The sequence below is a fragment of the Quercus robur genome, chromosome 11, assembly GCF_932294415.1.
Source record: "Quercus robur chromosome 11, dhQueRobu3.1, whole genome shotgun sequence".
NCBI lineage: Eukaryota > Viridiplantae > Streptophyta > Magnoliopsida > Fagales > Fagaceae > Quercus > Quercus robur.
Window position 1 is genome coordinate 18,128,182 of NC_065544.1, and position 18,992 is coordinate 18,147,173.

At 34.1% G+C, this 18,992-nt stretch overlaps 3 protein-coding genes across 3 annotated transcripts; 2 read left to right on the forward strand and 1 right to left on the reverse strand.

Moving 5' to 3' along the window:
• Positions 1 to 2,197: 2,197 nt before the first annotated feature.
• LOC126704787 (zinc finger BED domain-containing protein RICESLEEPER 2-like) lies at positions 2,198 to 3,706 on the reverse strand. The gene is made up of 4 exons (XM_050403790.1): positions 3,697 to 3,706; positions 2,809 to 3,548; positions 2,618 to 2,699; positions 2,198 to 2,286 (listed from the first exon to the last, which is right to left on the reverse strand). Exons 1-4 carry the CDS (start codon positions 3,704 to 3,706, stop codon positions 2,198 to 2,200), a joined length of 921 nt encoding a protein of 306 aa, XP_050259747.1.
• Positions 3,707 to 7,332: 3,626 nt separating this feature from the next.
• On the forward strand, positions 7,333 to 8,342 carry LOC126704788 (uncharacterized). The gene is made up of 3 exons (XM_050403791.1): positions 7,333 to 7,662; positions 7,762 to 7,884; positions 8,007 to 8,342. The coding sequence occupies exons 1-3, from the start codon at positions 7,333 to 7,335 to the stop codon at positions 8,340 to 8,342; spliced, it is 789 nt and encodes a 262-aa protein (XP_050259748.1).
• A 1,398-nt stretch (positions 8,343 to 9,740) lies between these two features.
• Positions 9,741 to 18,242, forward strand: LOC126705885 (DEAD-box ATP-dependent RNA helicase 51-like). Its single transcript, XM_050405112.1, has 11 exons — positions 9,741 to 10,242; positions 10,594 to 10,965; positions 12,809 to 12,892; positions 13,910 to 13,951; positions 14,155 to 14,226; positions 14,852 to 15,151; positions 15,279 to 15,317; positions 15,439 to 15,543; positions 15,972 to 16,040; positions 16,127 to 16,252; positions 17,793 to 18,242. The coding sequence occupies exons 1-11, from the start codon at positions 9,805 to 9,807 to the stop codon at positions 17,973 to 17,975; spliced, it is 1,830 nt and encodes a 609-aa protein (XP_050261069.1). The 5' UTR covers positions 9,741 to 9,804; the 3' UTR covers positions 17,976 to 18,242.
• The last annotated feature ends 750 nt before the right edge of the window (positions 18,243 to 18,992 follow it).

The following is an 18,992-nucleotide window of genomic DNA, read 5'->3' on the forward strand; positions in this document are numbered from 1 at the left end:
CAACTTTCAGAGCATAGCATTGGTCTTTCTTCTTCTTCTTCTTCTTCTTCTAGGGTTTGGAAGAGAGGGTCCACTAAGAGTGGGCCAATGGCTGCTGGCAATCAACCAACATCAAGTAATTTTTTCCTATTATTTTATTTTATTTTACTTTTTTACACTCTCTCATTGCCTTGGTGCCTCCAGGCTCCAGCAACTCTTTCCTCTCTATTTCTTCTCTGCTTTTTTTTTTTTTTTTTTTCCTTTACTCTTCTCTCTTGGACTCTTTGTCTCCAGTAACTCTCTCCTCTCTACTTTTTCTCTACTTTTTTTTTCCCTTTACCCTTTACCCTTATCTCTTGGACTCTGACTGTCTCCAACAACTCTCTCCTCTCTGTATTTTCTCTACTTTTTTTTTCCTTACCCTTCTCTCTTGGACTCTAACTATCTCCAGCAACTCTTCCTTCTCTATTTTTTCTCTGTTTTTTTTTTTCCTTTACCCTTCTCTCTCAGACTCTGACTATCTCACAGCAACTCTCCCTTATCTTTCGCTATTTTCTTTTCCTATATTTTCCTTTTCTTAAACTCATTGCTTCCCTCAATTTCTAGAGCTTAAACCATAGTAAATGATACATAGCTAGCTTAATATAGAATCCTATTAAATGTATTGTATTGGGTTTTATTTTTTTATATGTAGAATGGCTTCAAATAATGGGAAGAGAAAAGATCCGGGATGAAAATATAATTATTTAGTTAATGTTGAAGACAAAAATTTAGTGACTTGCCTCTTTTGTAATAAAGTCACAAAGGGAGGGATACATAGAGTAAAGCAACATCAAGTGGGGAATTTTAAAAACATTACAGAGTGTTTAAAATGTCCTGATCATGTTAGAAAAGAGCTTGCACATTATATGGCCGAGAAGAAGACTGAGAAGGAAAACTATGACAAAATGCTTGATTTTGATGATATAGATAATATGATTGAAATTGAGGATGTAAATGATGATAAGGTAGAGGAAGTAGAAGTTATCCAAAAAGGGAAAAATCATACTCTAATTAGACGTGGCAAAACGGGCAGTTCAGGTCGGGTCGCGGGTCAGGTTGGGTTGACCTGTATTTTTAAAACAAGTTTTTTTTTTTTTTTTTTCTTTTTCAATTACAAAAACAAATCAATGACAACTTGTTTAGAGAGAATAAATAAAATCAATTAAAGAAATGAATTGCACTTTATGCCACTTGTTAATATCATTTCAATTCTGACAGTTTTGAGCATGATAAAAATTATTTATAGTCATAAATTCATGATGGAAAAAGTCTTCAATGTTAATAGTTCACTATCAAAATGCATATAATTACAAGTTTACAACTTCAAAAATAGATAGATCTTAAAACAAAACAAAACAAGTAAGCCAGCAAACCATCTTAATCAGCTTTACTAATGATGCAAAAGTCAATAAAACTAGCTAATCTGAATATCAGCTGTACAATTTATTGTCCTACACCAATATGTAGAAAAGCCACCCAGTAGTAGCTAGCAAGACCAACTTAATCAGCTTTAAAGATCGCCAAAATAGAATGGGTGTTAGAAGGGGAATCCTGCTAGTAAGCTAAAGTTTGCTTCTACATTCAAACTCCTTTATCAAAGAAGTATTTGCATACTTAGGTCACAGGACACCACTTCACATGAGGACAATACTTCTATACATACTAGTGCCACCAGAGAAAGTGTCCATGAATCAAGAAATAAATAAATATATGTAACCATTAAATATGAATCATGACCTATCCTTATCAATAAGTTTAGCACCAGTACAAAAAGTTCAGATTCTTACTCTGTAAAAATTTAAATATATAATTAGCATGGAAAATCAAAATATTTAAAATAAATGTTTGATTTTTTTGTAGAAAGGTAAGTAATTCACACACATGATAGCAAACTTGTAAACTTATAAAAAGTATATTTTAAGTTTACATCACTAATAATATCATTCCCACAAAAGAAAAAGAAAAAGAAAAAAAAAAAAAAAAAAACCACATGTCATGGACCATATCAAGTTATTGGCCTTCTTAAGTGCACATGTTCCAATTGCATTTAAAATAATAGTAAAGTCAGATTACTTAGAAAAATAAACTAAACAAAAAAATATTTCAAAATAAACATAACATATTAAGTAAAGAAGAATAAGTAAATATTTTATGAATATTACACTTCAATCTCAATCTACTCTACGCTAGTAGCAGATTCAGCACTACAAATATTCATACTTGCAAATCGTAGCTCAAGTTGGCCAATTTCGTCAGCATCTTTATCTATAATACAATATTTTAATATAACTTAAGGTACCATGAAAGCAAATCAATAAAGAATTAAAATTGTATAATTATGACTATAAATAAATTAAATTACCTTCAAATCCACATAGTCAACTTTTAGTACACAACGTAGCTTCCACATTCTCAGGTAAAAGACGTGATCGATTCGGAGTAAGAATTTTTTTCCTAGTGTTAAAACTTGATTTAGAAGTAACAGTGGTTATCAAAATGCTCATGAGATCCTGTGCCATTAAAGAGAGCTCTGGAAACCGATTGTAATTCTCTTTTCACCAAGAGAGAACTTCCAACTTTGAATTTTTCTTCTTACTAAGTCTAGGTTCTTCTAAATACAAGTCCAACTGAGATTTTTTTGTTTTGGCACCACGTCCACTTTCATAATGCTCAAATTCCTAATCATTAAAAAAAATTGCAATGAAAAATAATACCACACAGCATTACAATCTTTATTATTAAAAAAACATAGCACAACATATACCAAACAAAATTCAATTCACTTACATCATCTTCCATATCTTCATCATCATCGGGATCATCCACAGCACCGCTAGTATGACTAGAACTCCCAACACAAGATGGAACATTTGTAGTGGCCACAGGCTTGGGGCATTCATATTCTGAAAAAAACTTATACAATATAGTTTGAACGCTCTCCACCTTCATTTCAGTAATGTGTTCAATTGGTTCTATTTTCTTGAAAGTAAAGTCCACATAATCCAACTTATACCTTGGATCAAGAACAATGGCACAAACTAGCACCACAATATAACAATCCCAATATTTGTCAAATTTACATTTCATATGTTCTGCCATATTACTGATAAATGAATCTTGGCTCTCCATTTCTTCAAGTAAGAGCAATTCAATTTGAGACACTTCTTGAAAATATAGATTTGTTATAGGGTAATCAGTTCTAGAAAATAGAGTTGTGATGTCATTGAAAGGTTTTAAAAACCGAGTTATCCTTTCAACTCTATTCCATTCATCCCTTGATGGACAATGCTTGAAATTAGCATCTTCCTCTGCTAAATGGTTCGACACAGAATGAAATCTCGTAGTACTGTCAATCATGTCATATGTTGCATTCCATCTTGTACACACATCTAAACATAAACCCTTTGTTCTCTTTATATCAACTATCTTAGTACATTCATCAAATCTGCACATTCTACTCTTTGATCCTTTAAGATATTCCATAGTTTCTCGGATCTTAATCATCGAGTCATCTATTACTTTCAATCCTTCTTGAACAATAAGATTCAATATATGAGCACCACAATGCACATGAAAAAAGATACCATCACATAATAATAAACCCCCCTCATTAAGTTTTTTCTTTATGAAATCTTTGTAAGATAAACTTAGAGTTGCGGAATAAAATACACATACCTCCAGCCATAGTTGTTTAAATCTTTGAAGAAAAAAAGACTCACTATATGATGATAGTGTATATAAAAGGGTCTTCTAATCTATGGTATTTTCCTCACACATATCCTTTTGATGGAAACACAGGCTATATATATAGGCTAGACTAGGGACCCTTTTAGATGAAGATTTCCATAACTCTCCTTCCATCAAGGAGCTTAAAAGTTCTAACTTCATGGTGTTTATTAACCAAATGGGTTACACCATTTGAGAGTTACTAAAGGATGTTATATCTAAAATGTAACTTTCACAAATAGGAAACTTAAGACATGAGTTTCATCTTCAAATGTGGGCCGCATATAATTTTCTTTAAGGAGATATAGGGTGTGTTTGGATAGAACTTATTTTGCTGAAACTGAAAACTGAAAACTGAAAACACTGTAGCAAAATAATTTTTAAATGTGTGAATAGTGCTGTGGGACCCATTTTTAATGAAAAAATTGATAAAAAATGAAATTTGTGGGTCCATGAACAGTGCATGGACCCACTGATTGACAGAAAAGTAAAAAAAACAGGGCTTGTCCCCTGAAACGTGTGTAGAAAAAAAAAAAAAAAAATGCAAAACGCAAAACGCAAAACTTGGACGTGGATCCAAACCCAGCCATAATCCTACAATCTTGACAATTATCATTATTAGATGCATTATCTAAAGTAATGAAAAATATTTTATTCTCAATACCCCATTCTTCCAAGAAACTTAAAATTTTCTCCAATAAAAGAGTTCCCGTGTATGGAGGTGGCATATGACAAAAATTCAAGATGATGTTTTTCAATTCCCAATTCTCATCCACGTAATGCACCGTAAAACAAATATATCCCTCACTGGTAACAGAGGTCCATCAATCCGAAGTCAAACATATTATACCAAGAATTGATTTCAACTTATTTTTAACGTCGTCCTTCTCTTTCTTGTAAGGTTTTAGAACATTAGCATTTGAAGTATTCTTAGAAATATGTTTAACATCTAAATTTAGATAGTTGAAAACTTGTCTAATGCCCTCATACTCAACAAAGCTAAATGGTAAATTATGTTTAATAATAGCCTCCGCTAACATTTTACGAAACTCTTCTTGAGTTATCTTGTTTTGTAATACCCTACCCTCTTCTTCACCATCTTATTTTATTTCATTTCGTTTTAAGCATTTGAGAATATGGCAATACAAGTTTGATGTTCCATTATGACTATCCACCAAAAATATTTTCCCACACCATTAACAAATAGCCTTACTTAACCCTTTCTTCATCAATAGGCAATTTCACAAATTCATTCCAAACTAAAGAAGTGTGTTATTTTTCCTTTTTTTTTTTTTTTCCCCTGAAACTCTTTTTTGTTTCTTAACCTTTGATTTTGAATTAACTCTTAAAGATAGTGAAGGATTAGTAGAAGTATCTATAATTACAGCATCATCATCACTTTCCAAATTTACAGTCGGAGAAGCCGGTGTACTCTAATTATCAAAGCAAAATATATAATTAAAATTCTAGTCTATTTAAAACATCTAAAGAAATTGTGAACATAAGACATTCATCCAAATGACAATGAGTCAATGACATTTTCAATTTTTTCAACAATCAAACACACAAACAATTAAATATAATGTTAGTAGAGCAGTATACTATATTACTATTGCTAAATCATAATATTAAAAAATCAATCCAAAAACTTAAAACATTTAGGAATTTAAGAAAATAATGAAAAGGATTTAACTTACCTTCACCCTTGTTGATGATTTATGATTGTGCTCCTCTTAAATGGGTCAGCAGGTGGCGAGATCTAGGCTGTGTGACCTGTGGGTGGTGAGAGATACAAAAGTAAGAAAGCAGCAGTGGAGTGTAGAGCATATATGCCGAGAAAGAGGAAGATTGGTTTGAAGAGTGAAGATTTAAGGACTGAAAGAACTAAGAGGAGAAGATAAATGAAAAGAAAAGAGTAGAGGCGGAGAAAAGCTGAAAGGGTCGAGGCGCAAGCTTTGTGTGAAACTTAAAAAGTGTGAAATGTGTGAAAGTGTGAAAAGAAGGGCAGAGGCACAAGAGTTGAGGAACTAAGGAAGCTTTGGCGTTTGTGGTTTGTCACGTTTCACGTTTGTGCCTTTGGACTACAGTTAGTCAGCTAGTCAAATTTAATGAGGTTTTTTCTTTTCTTTTCTTTTCCTTTTTTTAATGGTTGTCTTGTCTCACACTCTCATGTCTGTGAAGCTCTTATTGGTTGTGAAGCTCAAATAGTCAAATTGAATGTGAAGTTCTTAGTGATAGTCTTGTCTTGTCTGTTGTCTCATGTGAAGTGTGAATATCTATAATCTATTGACTATTGGTTATGGTACTTTGTGCTTTATGCACCTAGTATCAGGACGTAGTCTAAATATTTTTTTAGCGAATTTTTTTTAACGGGTCGGGTCATGGGTCAACCCGTTTTGCTTCGATTTAAAAAATTCGGGTTCGAGTCAGGTATTTTTCGAGCCGGGTTGGGTTGATTCTCAAATTCTAACCCGTTTTGTCATGTCTAACTCTAATAGGAAAGGGGTTGGTAGTAGCACCCGAATGAAAACTGTGAAATTAATGTCAAAGTCTAAAAAATTGAAAGGTCCCATGGATTCTTTTGTGACATTAAAGCCAAAAAAAGTGGTTGAGCTTAGAAAACATGGTAGGATGAAGCAAACTAACATCTATGATAAATTTGACAAAGAGAAAAGAGCACAAGCTTGTCAGTATATTAGCCGGCTATTTTATATAGCCGGTATACCATTCAATATTGCTTGCTTAGATGAATTTAAATGGACAGTTGAAGCTATTGGGCAGTATAATCCAAATATGAAGCCTCCTAGTTACCATGAGTTAAGAGTTTCAATTCTCAAAAAGGAGGTGGCTTACACAAATGAGTTATTGAGTGGTCACAAAGAATCTTAGAGGAAACATGGTTGTTCTATTATGTCTGATGGGTGGACTAGTAGAACCAATAGGACCTTGATAAACTTTTTGGTGAATTGCCCATATGGAACCATGTTTGTGAAGTCAATTGATGCATCATCTTTTATGAAAACTGGGGAAAAAACTTTCGAATTACTTGATGCATTTGTAGATTAGATTGGGGAGGTTAATGTAGTCCAAGTAGTATTAGATAATGGATTTAATTATGTGTTGGTTGGGAAGTTGTTGGAAGTAAAATGACCAAATTGTATTGGACTCAATGTGTTGCACATTGCACTGACCTTATATTGAAGGGCATTGGAAAAATTCCTAGAATTGCAAAAACTTTGGAAAGAGCCATTCAATTAATTGGATATATCTACAACCATGGGGGTGTGTTAAATATGATGAGAGAATACATAAACCAAAGAGAGCTAATTAGGGTTGGGAAAATTGCACTTCACATCTTACATTTATAAGCAAAGGCTTAACCTAAGGGTCATGTTTACTTTTGAGGAGTGGGTTCGTAGTAGATGGGCAAAGGAAGCAAATGCTAGACGAGTAGTAGAAAGGATTTTGATGCCTTCTTTTTGGAATACTATAGTTTACATTCTTAAAGTTATGGGCCCTCTTGTTCGAGTTCTTCACCTTGTTGATAACGAGAGAAAACCAACTATGGGTTATATATATAAGGCAATGGATAAGGCCAAAGAAGCTATTATAAAAACTTTTAATGAGAATAAAGAAAGGCATTCAAATATTTTTAAAATCATTGATGAGAGATGGGAATGTCAACTACATCAGCCTTTGCATGCAGTAGGTCATTTCTTGAATCTAGAGTATTTCTATTTCGATCTTAAGATAGAGAAAAATGAAGAATTGTATGCTTGTATAGAAAGACTAGTTCCAAGAATTGAAATTCAGGTCAAAATCATGTTTGAGCTATCCATGTATAGGAAAGCTGAAGGACTCTTTGGCATTCCATTGGTGGAAAGACCAAGAAAGACAAGGGCTCCGGATAAGAAAGCATTTATATCTAACTTAAAATGATTAGAACAGTGGCACTTTTACAAATAAAAAATCTAACTTCTATGTATATCGTATATCATTATTCATTTTTTTAAGATAGCTGAATGGTGGAGTCTGTATGGGAGCTTAACTCTGAATTTGCAACAATTAGCTGTAAAAATCTTGAGTTTGACTTGTAGTGAATGTGGTTGTGAGTGTAATTGGAGTGTATTTGAACAGGTGAGTTTTAAAGTATGATAAATAGATTTTATCCTTTGATGAGCTACTTTATTTCATAGAAAATTTTAATGGTTTAATTATTCACTAATAGTCTAATACTTAGTTTTCATAAATGCTTGTAGATTCACACAAAAAGAAGGAATAGACTTGCACAAAAACGACTAAATGATTTAGTCTTTGTGAAGTATAATCAAAAGATGAAGGCACGATATGATAAGTGTGATGTTATTGATCCTATCACCTTAGATGATATAGATGAAAGTAATGAATGGCTATTGGGGGAAATGGGTGCTGAATCATATATGAATGTTGAAGATGAGTTGGTTTTTGATGAGGACGATGATGGTTTGACATGGGGTGTAGTGGCAAGAGTTGTTGGTGTTGGAGAACCAAAGAACTATATTCCAAACAAAATCAAGGGCAAGCTCAAAGGCCTCAACATCACAACCAAATATTGAAAAGGAATATGTTGATTCTGATGAGACTGAGGAAGAGAACGTTGATGGTTATAAATTTGTTTCAAGTGGCTTTGAAAGTGATGGAAACTTGAGTGAAGAGTCTGATGATGACCTTTAGATTAAAACTAACAACCATGTTCAAGCTATTAGCCTATTAGAATGTTCAATCTTCAAATGCTTTTGTTTTGTCATGGATAGTCATGAAGTTCAATGTTTTGTTTAGGAGTTTTCTTCTTTTTAATATGAAGTTATGAACAATATTTTGGTTTAATATTTAGATTTAGTTGATATTTGGATGGAAACTAATTTTTTGATGGTGATTTGTGGTTAATATTTAGACTTAGTTGATATTTGGATGGAGACTAATTTTTTAGCTGGGATTCAAACCCCAAATCTGGTTCTATAGACCAGCTCCTATCCAATAGGAACGGAGTCAAGTTTGTTTATATAATATTCTTATACATAAATACATTAGATTGGAACCTTATATATAAAATAACTATATTTAGAATTTGGTGCCTCGCTACACTTGAGCTAACGCCTTTTTGGCGCCTTGTCGCCTTTGACTTCTTTGATCTTAACAAGTAGAATCGCCTCTGTACCATAGGTTAAAGAATAAGGTGTTCCCATGTAGAAGATTTGATCAATGTCCTATAACCCCGTAAAGTAAACAGTAGTTTCTTAGCTTATTTCCTTTGGCCTTTAATCATTTTCTCCAAGATGACCTTGATGTTGTTATTTGCCGCTTCCATTGCTCCATTGGTCTGAGGTTTGTAAGGAAAAAAACTTATGATGATTTTGAATGTTTGAAATAACCTTTTGAACATCAAGTGCATGGCATTATTAGTAACTGCATTGTGCAAAATCCTAAACCAACAAATGATATTACTTCAATAAATCAAGCCACATGCTTAGCTTTCAATGTCAAATAAAGATACTGCCTCTATCCACTTGGTAAAGTAGTTTATAATCACTAAGATATAATAATGTTCATTAGAAGCCCTAGGGCAATCCTCCCTGTGATGTCAATACCCCAAACCGAGCAAGGACATGGAGACGTTATATTGTATAACTCCTTAATGGGAAGATGATTGAGATTCGCATAAACTTGATACTTATCTCATCTACTTGTATAAATTTCTTAATATGTGTTTGCTGTTAAAAAATTTCACCGAACACTCCTAAAACGACATCGTTTTGCAATTTTAAGAATAAAAATTAATTTATTCAATGGAATAAAATGTCAATTTTTAAATTTAACAAACTAAAATGAAAAAAAAAAAAAAAAATGATTAACCCAACTATTCGTGGAACTGGGTTTTAGCCTTAGTCCGGCCCGAATCTATAAATGGTGAGTATCTGGGCTGGTGGGCCGCTAGGGTTTTAGTAATATTCGCTGACCAAAAACCCTATAGAGAGAAACACACACAATCTTCTTCCGAATTTCGAATCAGCTGCTCCCATGGCCGAAGAAGAAGCAGAGCAAAAGCACACGACGACGACGACGACGACGACGACGACGGTCGTGGATGAAACAAAGAAGAAGAAGCGGAAGAGAAATAGGCCTAACAAGAATTCAGCTGCTGAGGAGGTTGAGCTGCCTCAAAACCATGAAGAAGAAGAAGCTAACAAAGTCGAGGAGGAGAATGAAATGAAGAAACAGAAGAAGAAGAAGAAGAAGGATAAGAAGGAGAAGAAGTTGAAGATTGAAGAAGAGAAGGAAGAGGAAGAGGAAGAGGAAGAGAGAGAGAATGGCGAGGAATCAAAGGAGGAGGAGAAGAAGAAGAAGGTGAAGAGTGGTGGTGGTGGGATTATGAGCTCTGAGTCATTTGAATCTCTGGGTCTCTCTGAACCCACCCGCAATGCTATTAAGGATATAGGATTTCAACATATGACTCAGGTTTCTTTTGCTTTCTCTCTCTCACTATGTTTTATTTCTTATAATTTTGGTTTCCTCGTTTCAATTGAAGCTTAACTATCATTATTTAACAACATTTGACCATTAACAACTTGCTGTGAAAATATTTGGGTGATTATGTAAAAGTCTCTAGCAATGGAAATTGTCTCACTTTGTATAGAGCTAGAGAATGGATTTCATGCATAATTGTTTCATGGGTCATTATGTTATGTCTTGTGTGTTAATCAAATATAGTGTCTTTATTATACTTTCTTGTTGTAAGTTTATGTTTGAGGAAGAATGCTTATGCTTACTACTATTTTTTACTTCTTTTTCTTTAAAAATGCAATGTAGATTCAAGCGAGAGCAATTCCGCCACTCTTGCTTGGTAAAGATGTTCTTGGAGCTGCAAGGACAGGTTCTGGGAAAACTCTTGCTTTTCTAATACCAGCTGTCGAGTTGTTACATCACATCCGTTTTGCTCCTCGTAATGGAACCGGAGTCATCATTATTTGCCCAACAAGGGAGCTAGCAATACAAACCCATGCTGTGGCAAAAGACCTTCTTAAGTACCATTCCCAAACTCTTGGTTTGGTTATTGGTGGTTCAGCTAGAAGAACGGAAGCAGAGCGTATTGTCAAGGGAGTGAATTTATTAGTTGCAACCCCTGGTCGACTGCTTGACCATCTTCAAAATACCAAGGGATTCATGTATAAAAGCTTGAAGGTATTGCACACTCAATTCTTTAACATTATTGATGTTGTTGTTGTTAATATTTTTCTATGTATTATGCGCTATTAGCTGTTTAGGAGAATATTGCTATGGGTGATTTTCTCCTTGGAACTTGTTTTGTAACTTTAAACTTTTAACAGTATTGCTGTTGTAACCCGTCAGGGTGCATCCTAGTGTTTGGATGCTTGGGATGAGTTGTAGACCTAGACATCCTTTGTTTGATCCTCTACTAGGAGTTCCCTGGATTACGTGATACACGGTTCTGATTGATGGTGGTTTACTCCTAGGAGTGGGTCCAAAGGGCCCTACTTGGTGAGTTTCCACGTCATCTAAAAAAAAAAAAAAGCATTGCTGTTATAAATTCTAATGTTGTCCTCAAATCATACCATGATATCCATTTTGGTAACTTCAAATGTTTACAGCACTTCTTCAATAATATTTACTAAACTAATCAAAGCATTTTGAATGTACACGGATGCTTCTACAAATCATATATCAAACAATATTATAGCAAAAATGCCGCAGCTGCTTTATACAGCATTTCTTTCAAGCAGCTGTCACAAAGCTACAACATTATGAAACAAGCCCTTCTTGGATTGCATTATGGGCCTACAACCTACCAACAAAGAAGAGATGATATGGATAGATACTGTTTAAGAATTTGATATTTGCTTAATAAATACGTACTATTTCTCAGTATTGCATATGAGTGATGGCAATGGTCCGTTTTTGAGAGGATTTTGAGTTGAATTTTGGCTAGTTTCTTGCTTAGGTTTGAGTTCACTCCTGTGTTTGATTACATTTGCCTCTAATAAATCTGGGGTGTGATTTATTCATTAGATAGAGTCTTTAGCTTATAATGCATATTTAATTAATTTCTTTGGAATGAGGCACATTAATTATTTTATAAATTATGAGCATCAATATAGTTGAAGTCCATTTGTTTCCTCGGGCGAAGTTTTCTTTGAGACTAGGGATGGGAATGGGAAGAATTTCAGTTCACAAAAGACTAATATAATTGTAACCCCAAGGGTAGCACAATTGGCTAGGGACCATGCCCCATGAAGCATAGATCACTAGGTTGAACTTCCCCTTCCATGGGGCCAAAACTTACTTAACAAAAAAATATTGTGTTCTCTTGTGCTTCTTTTTGATAATTTGATAGTTGGAGGAGGGGGATTTGAACCCTAGATGTTAGGTGGTGTCACCAATTGAGTTACAAGGCTCTTGGTTTTTTTTTTTTTTTGGATAATTAAATAGTTGGGGGTTCGGAGATTTGAACCTCAGATGTCTCTATTGGAAACACTATGGGATGCCAATCAGTTGGACTAGCATTCTTTTGTCTTTCATTGAGTCATCATACTGTTTAAATCCCTAATGTGTACTGACTTGATTGATTGTAAATTCCCCAAAGGTGACATTGATCGTAGCCAATATATTGCTTATTTACTCATCCTTATTAAAAAAAGAAAAAAGAAAAGAAAAGAAAAAGTTGGTTTGTTCATCCTTAGTCTCTAGAGATTATATAAAATAGTCAATGCATGATCCCTATCTTAGTAGGGTTTTCTGTTGTGGCCAATTTGTTTAATATTTAATTTTGTTTTTTAAAAAATGTATTCACATCATTTGTGCCATTTTGATTCTATTAACCACTTAAAAAATTGTCTTGACCCAAAAAAACAGACCAGTAAAAGATTTGCAAGGGGCCTTAATTTTAAGTTGTTATGTGATGATATCTTGAATAATGTTATTTTTTCTTAAGTTAAAGCTAGTTATACCATGCAATTTCTCTATACACGTTCTAACTACTGTTTTCTTTTTAAAATTGAACTTGCAGTGTCTAATGATTGATGAAGCTGACAGGATACTAGAATCAAACTTTGAGGAAGAAATGAAGCAGATTATTAAGCTGCTACCAAAGGTAATCTATATGGCAATTATGCTGTGTCAAACTTTCACCAAATGTAACCGTAGAACCAGGTTGTGTTTGGTTCTTAGGAAAAAAGAAAAAGAAAAAGAAATAGAAAGGAGAGGGTAATGGTGTGAAACTGACTTTGTTTCCCTAGCATTTCTAAACTAATTTAGATTTTTTTTTTCCTTCCTCCATTTGGTACTTCCCAAGATCCCAGTGGAGGGAAAGTAAAGTTGTGCGTGAACAAATATTTATTTGTTCTGAAGAAGGTTATATTACTGGGCTGAGCAGACGTGCATTTTTTAACACAATGTTAACTTTACTGACAGAATCACGTTAGTAGAAATAATAAAAAGAACATGTCAATTGAGGAAATAATAGAGAGTATGATTTTAGATAGAGTAGAATGGAGAAAAAGAATACATATAGCTGACCTTAACTAATCTGTCAAGGATCCACAACTGACCCCAAAATTTTGGGACTAAGGCTTTTTATGTTGTTGTTAACTTTACTGACAAAGCAAGTTGATAAAATGCCTTACTTCTTGTAGTTGCAATAACTAGTTTTTCAACCTGGGTCTTGGTTGATAACTTTGCTTCCTTGGAATGGATGTACTAATTGAAAGAACCGTCTCACTTATTGGTTTCAATGAGCTTTGGTCCTATGACACTTCTCCTCCCACAAGAATGATTGGAGGGTGAGGATATATAAACACACACACACACTATGTCAGCTAATTCATAGATTCCAATATTCTACCACTTGGAATTAGGATTGTGGCTCTGATGCTAGGAGTAGGACATTGCTGCTAAGGACATAGTTGTTATTTATTAGTCAATTTCTACATATAGCATGCAATTTATTTTTTTGAAAAGCTTCAGCTTTGTTTGGCAATGTATTGATTAGATCTGGAAATATTCTCATTTCCATTTACTCTCTCAGTTAGTAGTTGAAATCATTTGCTATAACATTTGTGGTAATATCCAAGGTTATTTAACTGATTGTGCATCACTACTCAACGTGCAGAATAGGCAAACCGCTTTATTTTCAGCTACCCAGACTAGGAAGGTTAGTCATTTCCAAACTACATGGTAGTTAATCATTTTTATGTTTTACGTTAAAAAATATTTTATGCTATTTATCATTTTAAATTCATTATTTTTTGGTGAAAATAATTTTGTATCAACATACTTTTTCTCTTCTTGTGTGTGTGTGTATAAATTTAATAGTTTGGTTTTACTTTGGATTCTAATTTTTATGTAAATTTGTAGGTTGAGGATCTGGCACGCTTATCATTTCAGACAACTCCTATCTATATTGATGTTGATGCCGGGAGAAATAAGGTAGATAAATTTAATTTACATACTACTACTTGACATGCAGTACACAGAAATAGCTTTTTGTGACGGTGAGCGGTCTTCTATCAAATAATTGCTATTTACAGCTTTACTGCTGTCACATGTGTTAACTTGATATTTATTGTACATTTTCACACTAATGTTATTGGATGTCTTTGAGTATAAGGCTGTGGCTTTAAAATATGGCCTGGTAATATCGTCTTTTTAAGAATGAGACCCTCTTCATGTGGAAATCTAAGAAGTACGGACAATAATGCTGTGGACTGCATGCTTGTCCTCAGTGTGTTGGGAGAAAAAAAAAAAGATGTTCTAAAAATTCCTTGGATTTTAGATATTTTAAAGGTCTTGAATCTCTTGATAGTTTTTATTTATTTTGAAAACTTAAAATAAACATAAAATATGCCTAAAAATATATATTAATTGATTAAGTAATTAAATATCGTATCTTCACCATTTGGTGTCCTAATTTTTCAAGAATTTCCATGTCCACATGTCCTGTGTCAGTGTCCTTGTTCATTTAACCACTTAGTTTGGATGTCCTGAATTTATATCATGTTGCTTCTTCTGCAGCCCTTACCTTTGAAATCTGACAAGGTCATGGGTGTTATAGGTCACCAATGAAGGGCTGCAGCAAGGCTATTGTGTTGTGCCCAGCGCCAAGAGATTTATTCTTTTGTATTCCTTCTTGAAAAGGAATATGTCAAAGAAAGTAATGGTCTTCTTCTCTTCATGCAACTCGGTCAAATTCCATTCCGAACTACTGAGATACATTCAGGTGGACTGCCTTGATTACCATGGAAAGCAAAAGCAGCTGAAAAGGACAACTACCTTTTTTAACTTCTGCAAAGCAGAGAAGGGGATCTTGCTATGTACTGATGTTGCTGCTCGTGGGCTTGATTTTCCTGATGTGGTATGCTTCTTTTGTTTACTAAGTGACCCAATTATTATGTTTTCAGTAAAATTAATTTCTGTAATTATTATTCCTGATATGGTTTTGATTTTTATTATTATTATTTTTCCCTTTTCTTCGTTTGTAGGATTGGGTTGTGCAGTATGATCCCCCTGATGATCCCAAGGTAATTACTTCACCATACCCCCGTCCTCCACTAATTAAGATAATCTCTGTTTTCTATTCTATTCGTCTATGTTGAGAATACAGAATACTGTTGTAATTTAGCTTGGGGTTACTGCTCTCAGGAATACGTTCATAGGGTTGGCCGAACAGCTCGTGGGGAAGGTGCAATAGGAAATGCTCTGCTTTTTCTGATACCTGAAGAGTTGCAATTTCTTCGCTATCTAAAGGTATAGCACCTAATAAGAAAAGGAAAAGCTATCCACAAACCAAACTGGAGGCCACTGATTTAGACAATCCTTATGTTAAAGTAGACACCTCTATCTATAGTAGGAAGTGAAGAGGCTAGGGTTTTTTTTTTTTGGTATTGTATAACTTAAAGTTTAGAATAAAATGAATAATGGGGATGGGGACTTGGGTCCAAGGCCCATTAAGTGCATGTGTAATTTACCTATATTTAGAAATAAATAAATAAATAAAATAGAAGAAGAAGAAGAAGAAGAAGAAGAAGACTATATTGCTTTGTGGAGGAATGTCCTGTGAAGAAAATGAGCAGGGATTAAATTAGTGGCCAATAGGTTTTCTCTTTGTTTCTCATAATAAATTGTTGCTGTATAGCTGCTTGTTTTGCATCCTAAGATGATATGTCTACTTTCAGGCAGAAAAAGTCACCGTTAAAGAGTATGAATTTGATCAAAAGAAGTTGGCTAATGTGCAGTCTCAACTGGTACTTTACTGCTTCCACATTTTATGGTCAATATATCTTCTATATTAAACTGCAGGATTTAGTTTGGAGTATTTGGATTATTGCAGGAGAAGTTGGTGGGCAGTAACTATTACTTGAATCAGTCAGCTAAAGATGCATACAGATCCTACATATTAGCATATAACTCTCACTCTATGAAAGACATCTTTGATGTTCACCGCCTTGATCTGCAGGTAAAAGCTTTTCTCCTTGGTAAACGGGAGCTTCTATCATTTTAAATATCCTTGCAGTCATTCAGTGTCAACATATTAGTATGTATTGTTGACAACAATTTTAAGGGTGATAGGAATGTTCTAGAAATATAAAAGGCTAAAATATTGTTTTTGTCCCTGTAGTTTTCATGAATCTCGCTTTTCGCCCCTAAACTATTTGGTTTTTTTGGGGGGGGGGGGGGGGGGGGGGGGGGAGGAACTCGTTAAAAGGTTTAGGAACAAAAAACGATCCTTTTGAAGTTTAGGGATGAAAAGCAAATTTCATTCGAACTTTTAGAGACAAAAATAATATTTTAGCCAGTATAAAATGTAATGGCCTTTTTTTGAATTTACGTGTCTGGAGCAATTTGGTTCCAAATAAGTATCACCTTGCTGGTTAAATTGGTGTTTTGGGTTAGCTTTATATCCACTAAATCTGGGAAAGGACCCTTTCAGTTTAGGTTCCTTTGGAGTGTCCCATTTTGAAAATTTGTATTTTCTTTGATCCTTGAGGGATGGCGCTAAGCACGTTGTGAAAAGATGTCACATTTTTATTAAATTCTTTAACACTTATTTTTATGGCATGTTCATATAGAACAATGGATTTCTAGACCTATCAAAAAAAAAAAAAAAAAAAAACAATGGATTTCTAGATGGAGTCTCCATTTGAATCCAAATGGGCTGGTTCTAAGCCCTCAGTTTTGGGATTAGGTTCCTCTCCATATTTGTGAACCTAAAGATGTTATCCAACCAAACATATGCATGGGAAAATATCTAATCATATATAAAAAAGAAAGAAAAGAAAAGAAAAAGTCCTAGATCAACATAGAGCTTGAATGCCTCATCTAAGGGTTACAATAACATCTCATCATCTGTGAACTTTGGATGTTCTTTAGGCTGTAACCTCTAGGCATTTGTGGTATGTTCCATGAGGGGATGAAAAAAAAGGAAATCAGCTCGACTGGTTTCTATATTTGGAGAGGCATTTGTTTCTCATCAGGCTGGAGCTCAGGGCATTTGAAGTATTATTTGGGAGAAGACAACTGAATTTTTTGGTTCAACCAGAACCAGCTATGCTGTAGCTTGTGATTAGCATGTATTTGGTTCAAAGATGTCAAGGCCAAGAGCCTATAGCTTTATTGGCACTTCTTGCCATTTCCAACAGAGACATCTAGGTTTAAATCCCTTCACCCCCAACTATCGATGTTTAAAAAAAATCACCCCACTTATTTACTTATCAAAAAAAAAAAAAAAAAAGATATCAAGATTCAGACTGTGCTGATTACTTACCCTGACATTATTAGACATCAACTTGATTTGTTTAGGCTGGAGTAGACATCGACTTGATTTGTTTAGGCTGGAGGTGTAGCTGTGTAACCGATTTGGCATACTTGTTGACATAAGTTCAAATGATTCTGATTCTGATTTTTTTTTTTTAAAAGACAAATTGAGGAATTTCTATTTGTTGTGCCATAATATACAACATATAATATAATGCTCATGTTCTGGGTATTTTGTGCAGGCTGTCGCTGCTTCTTTCTGTTTTTCAAACCCACCAAAGGTGAATCTGAACATAGATAGTGGTGCCTCAAAGTTCAGAAGGAAAATGCGAAAAGTTGAAGGAGGTAAACATGGTTTCAGTGAGAGCAACCCTTACGGTAGACATGGACATGGAGATGATAAACGACAGTTTACAATGCATTAGATAGGCGGGGTCAATAGGGTGCTGTTGCCTCTGCAATAGAGGGTTTTTTATTATTTATTTTTATAATTAATTAAAATTTATCTAATTTTTTCTTTTTTATTAAGATAGTTTATGTGATTCACAATGTACCGGTGGTCACAATATCTTGTGTATTGACCCTAGTGGTCTCTCGAGCAAAATTTTGTATGTGATACTTCTACAAGAAGAGTAACAAATGTAACTTATATTCCATGGAAATGCAGGCTTAAATGCCCAAAAATTTTGAAATTAATGTCTTATTTTAACTTATCAAAAAAGAAGAAGTCTTATTTTAATATGGGCCTAATTGGTTTTCTTTCTATGTTAGGCTTTGTTCAGGTTGAGGTTGTGATAGTTTAGGTGTAGGTCGTTGGTGGCATGGTTTGTATTTCTCTAGACATTTTGGTTTCTTTAGGTACTGGCAATGGGTCTTTGTAATATTTACATAGGAAGATAGAAGATAGATCATGGTGATGAGGAGTGTTGACTCTGGTGTCGGCTGAAGATGGATTTGTGGCTATCATACGAACAATTTGGTTTTAAAATAGCTTATGTGAGAGGCATGTGATCTCTCTATTAATAAATGGACAGATTATTGATAGAAGGGATCCATTTCGTACAAAAAAATTCTGTGTCATCAGTGAAACTTCTTTTCTCCAAAAAAATAAGACTAACATGTGCGACTAACCCAATCACTTTATTTTTGAAAGTATGTGTGTGCGCATCAAGTATAAGTTCTTGTGGAAAGTGGGGGGCAAGGGTTGAGATTCAAGTCTCTAGAAGAGAGTTTCATACATATATACATTTATGTGGCATTTGGTACAGGGGAATATACATTACTCTTGGCATCTAGATTCCTAGAAATGTGATTGCTTACAATCTGGATGCTTAGGAATGTAGTTATTCCTATGTTTGGTTTCATTGGGAATCTCTTAAGATTCTTAAGAATGTGAGATGATAATATTTGGTTTATTCTTAAGAATCTTAAATGAATTATTT

Coding starts and splice junctions, on each gene's coding strand:
- LOC126704787 (XM_050403790.1), bottom strand. Junction 2,700..2,808: donor ATGAAGATATGGAAGATGAT/GTAAGTGAATTG, acceptor TTTAATGATTAG/GAATTTGAGCATTATGAAAG. Junction 2,287..2,617: donor TTTAGAAGAACCTAGACTTA/GTAAGAAGAAAA, acceptor ATTGTATTATAG/ATAAAGATGCTGACGAAATT.
- LOC126704788 (XM_050403791.1), top strand. CDS start 7,333: ATGGATAAGGCCAAAGAAGCTATTATAAAAACTTTTAATGAGAATAAA. Junction 7,663..7,761: donor CAAGGGCTCCGGATAAGAAA/GCATTTATATCT, acceptor CATTTTTTTAAG/ATAGCTGAATGGTGGAGTCT. Junction 7,885..8,006: donor ATTGGAGTGTATTTGAACAG/GTGAGTTTTAAA, acceptor AAATGCTTGTAG/ATTCACACAAAAAGAAGGAA.
- LOC126705885 (XM_050405112.1), top strand. CDS start 9,805: ATGGCCGAAGAAGAAGCAGAGCAAAAGCACACGACGACGACGACGACG. Junction 13,952..14,154: donor CAGCTACCCAGACTAGGAAG/GTTAGTCATTTC, acceptor GTAAATTTGTAG/GTTGAGGATCTGGCACGCTT. Junction 15,544..15,971: donor AATTTCTTCGCTATCTAAAG/GTATAGCACCTA, acceptor GTCTACTTTCAG/GCAGAAAAAGTCACCGTTAA.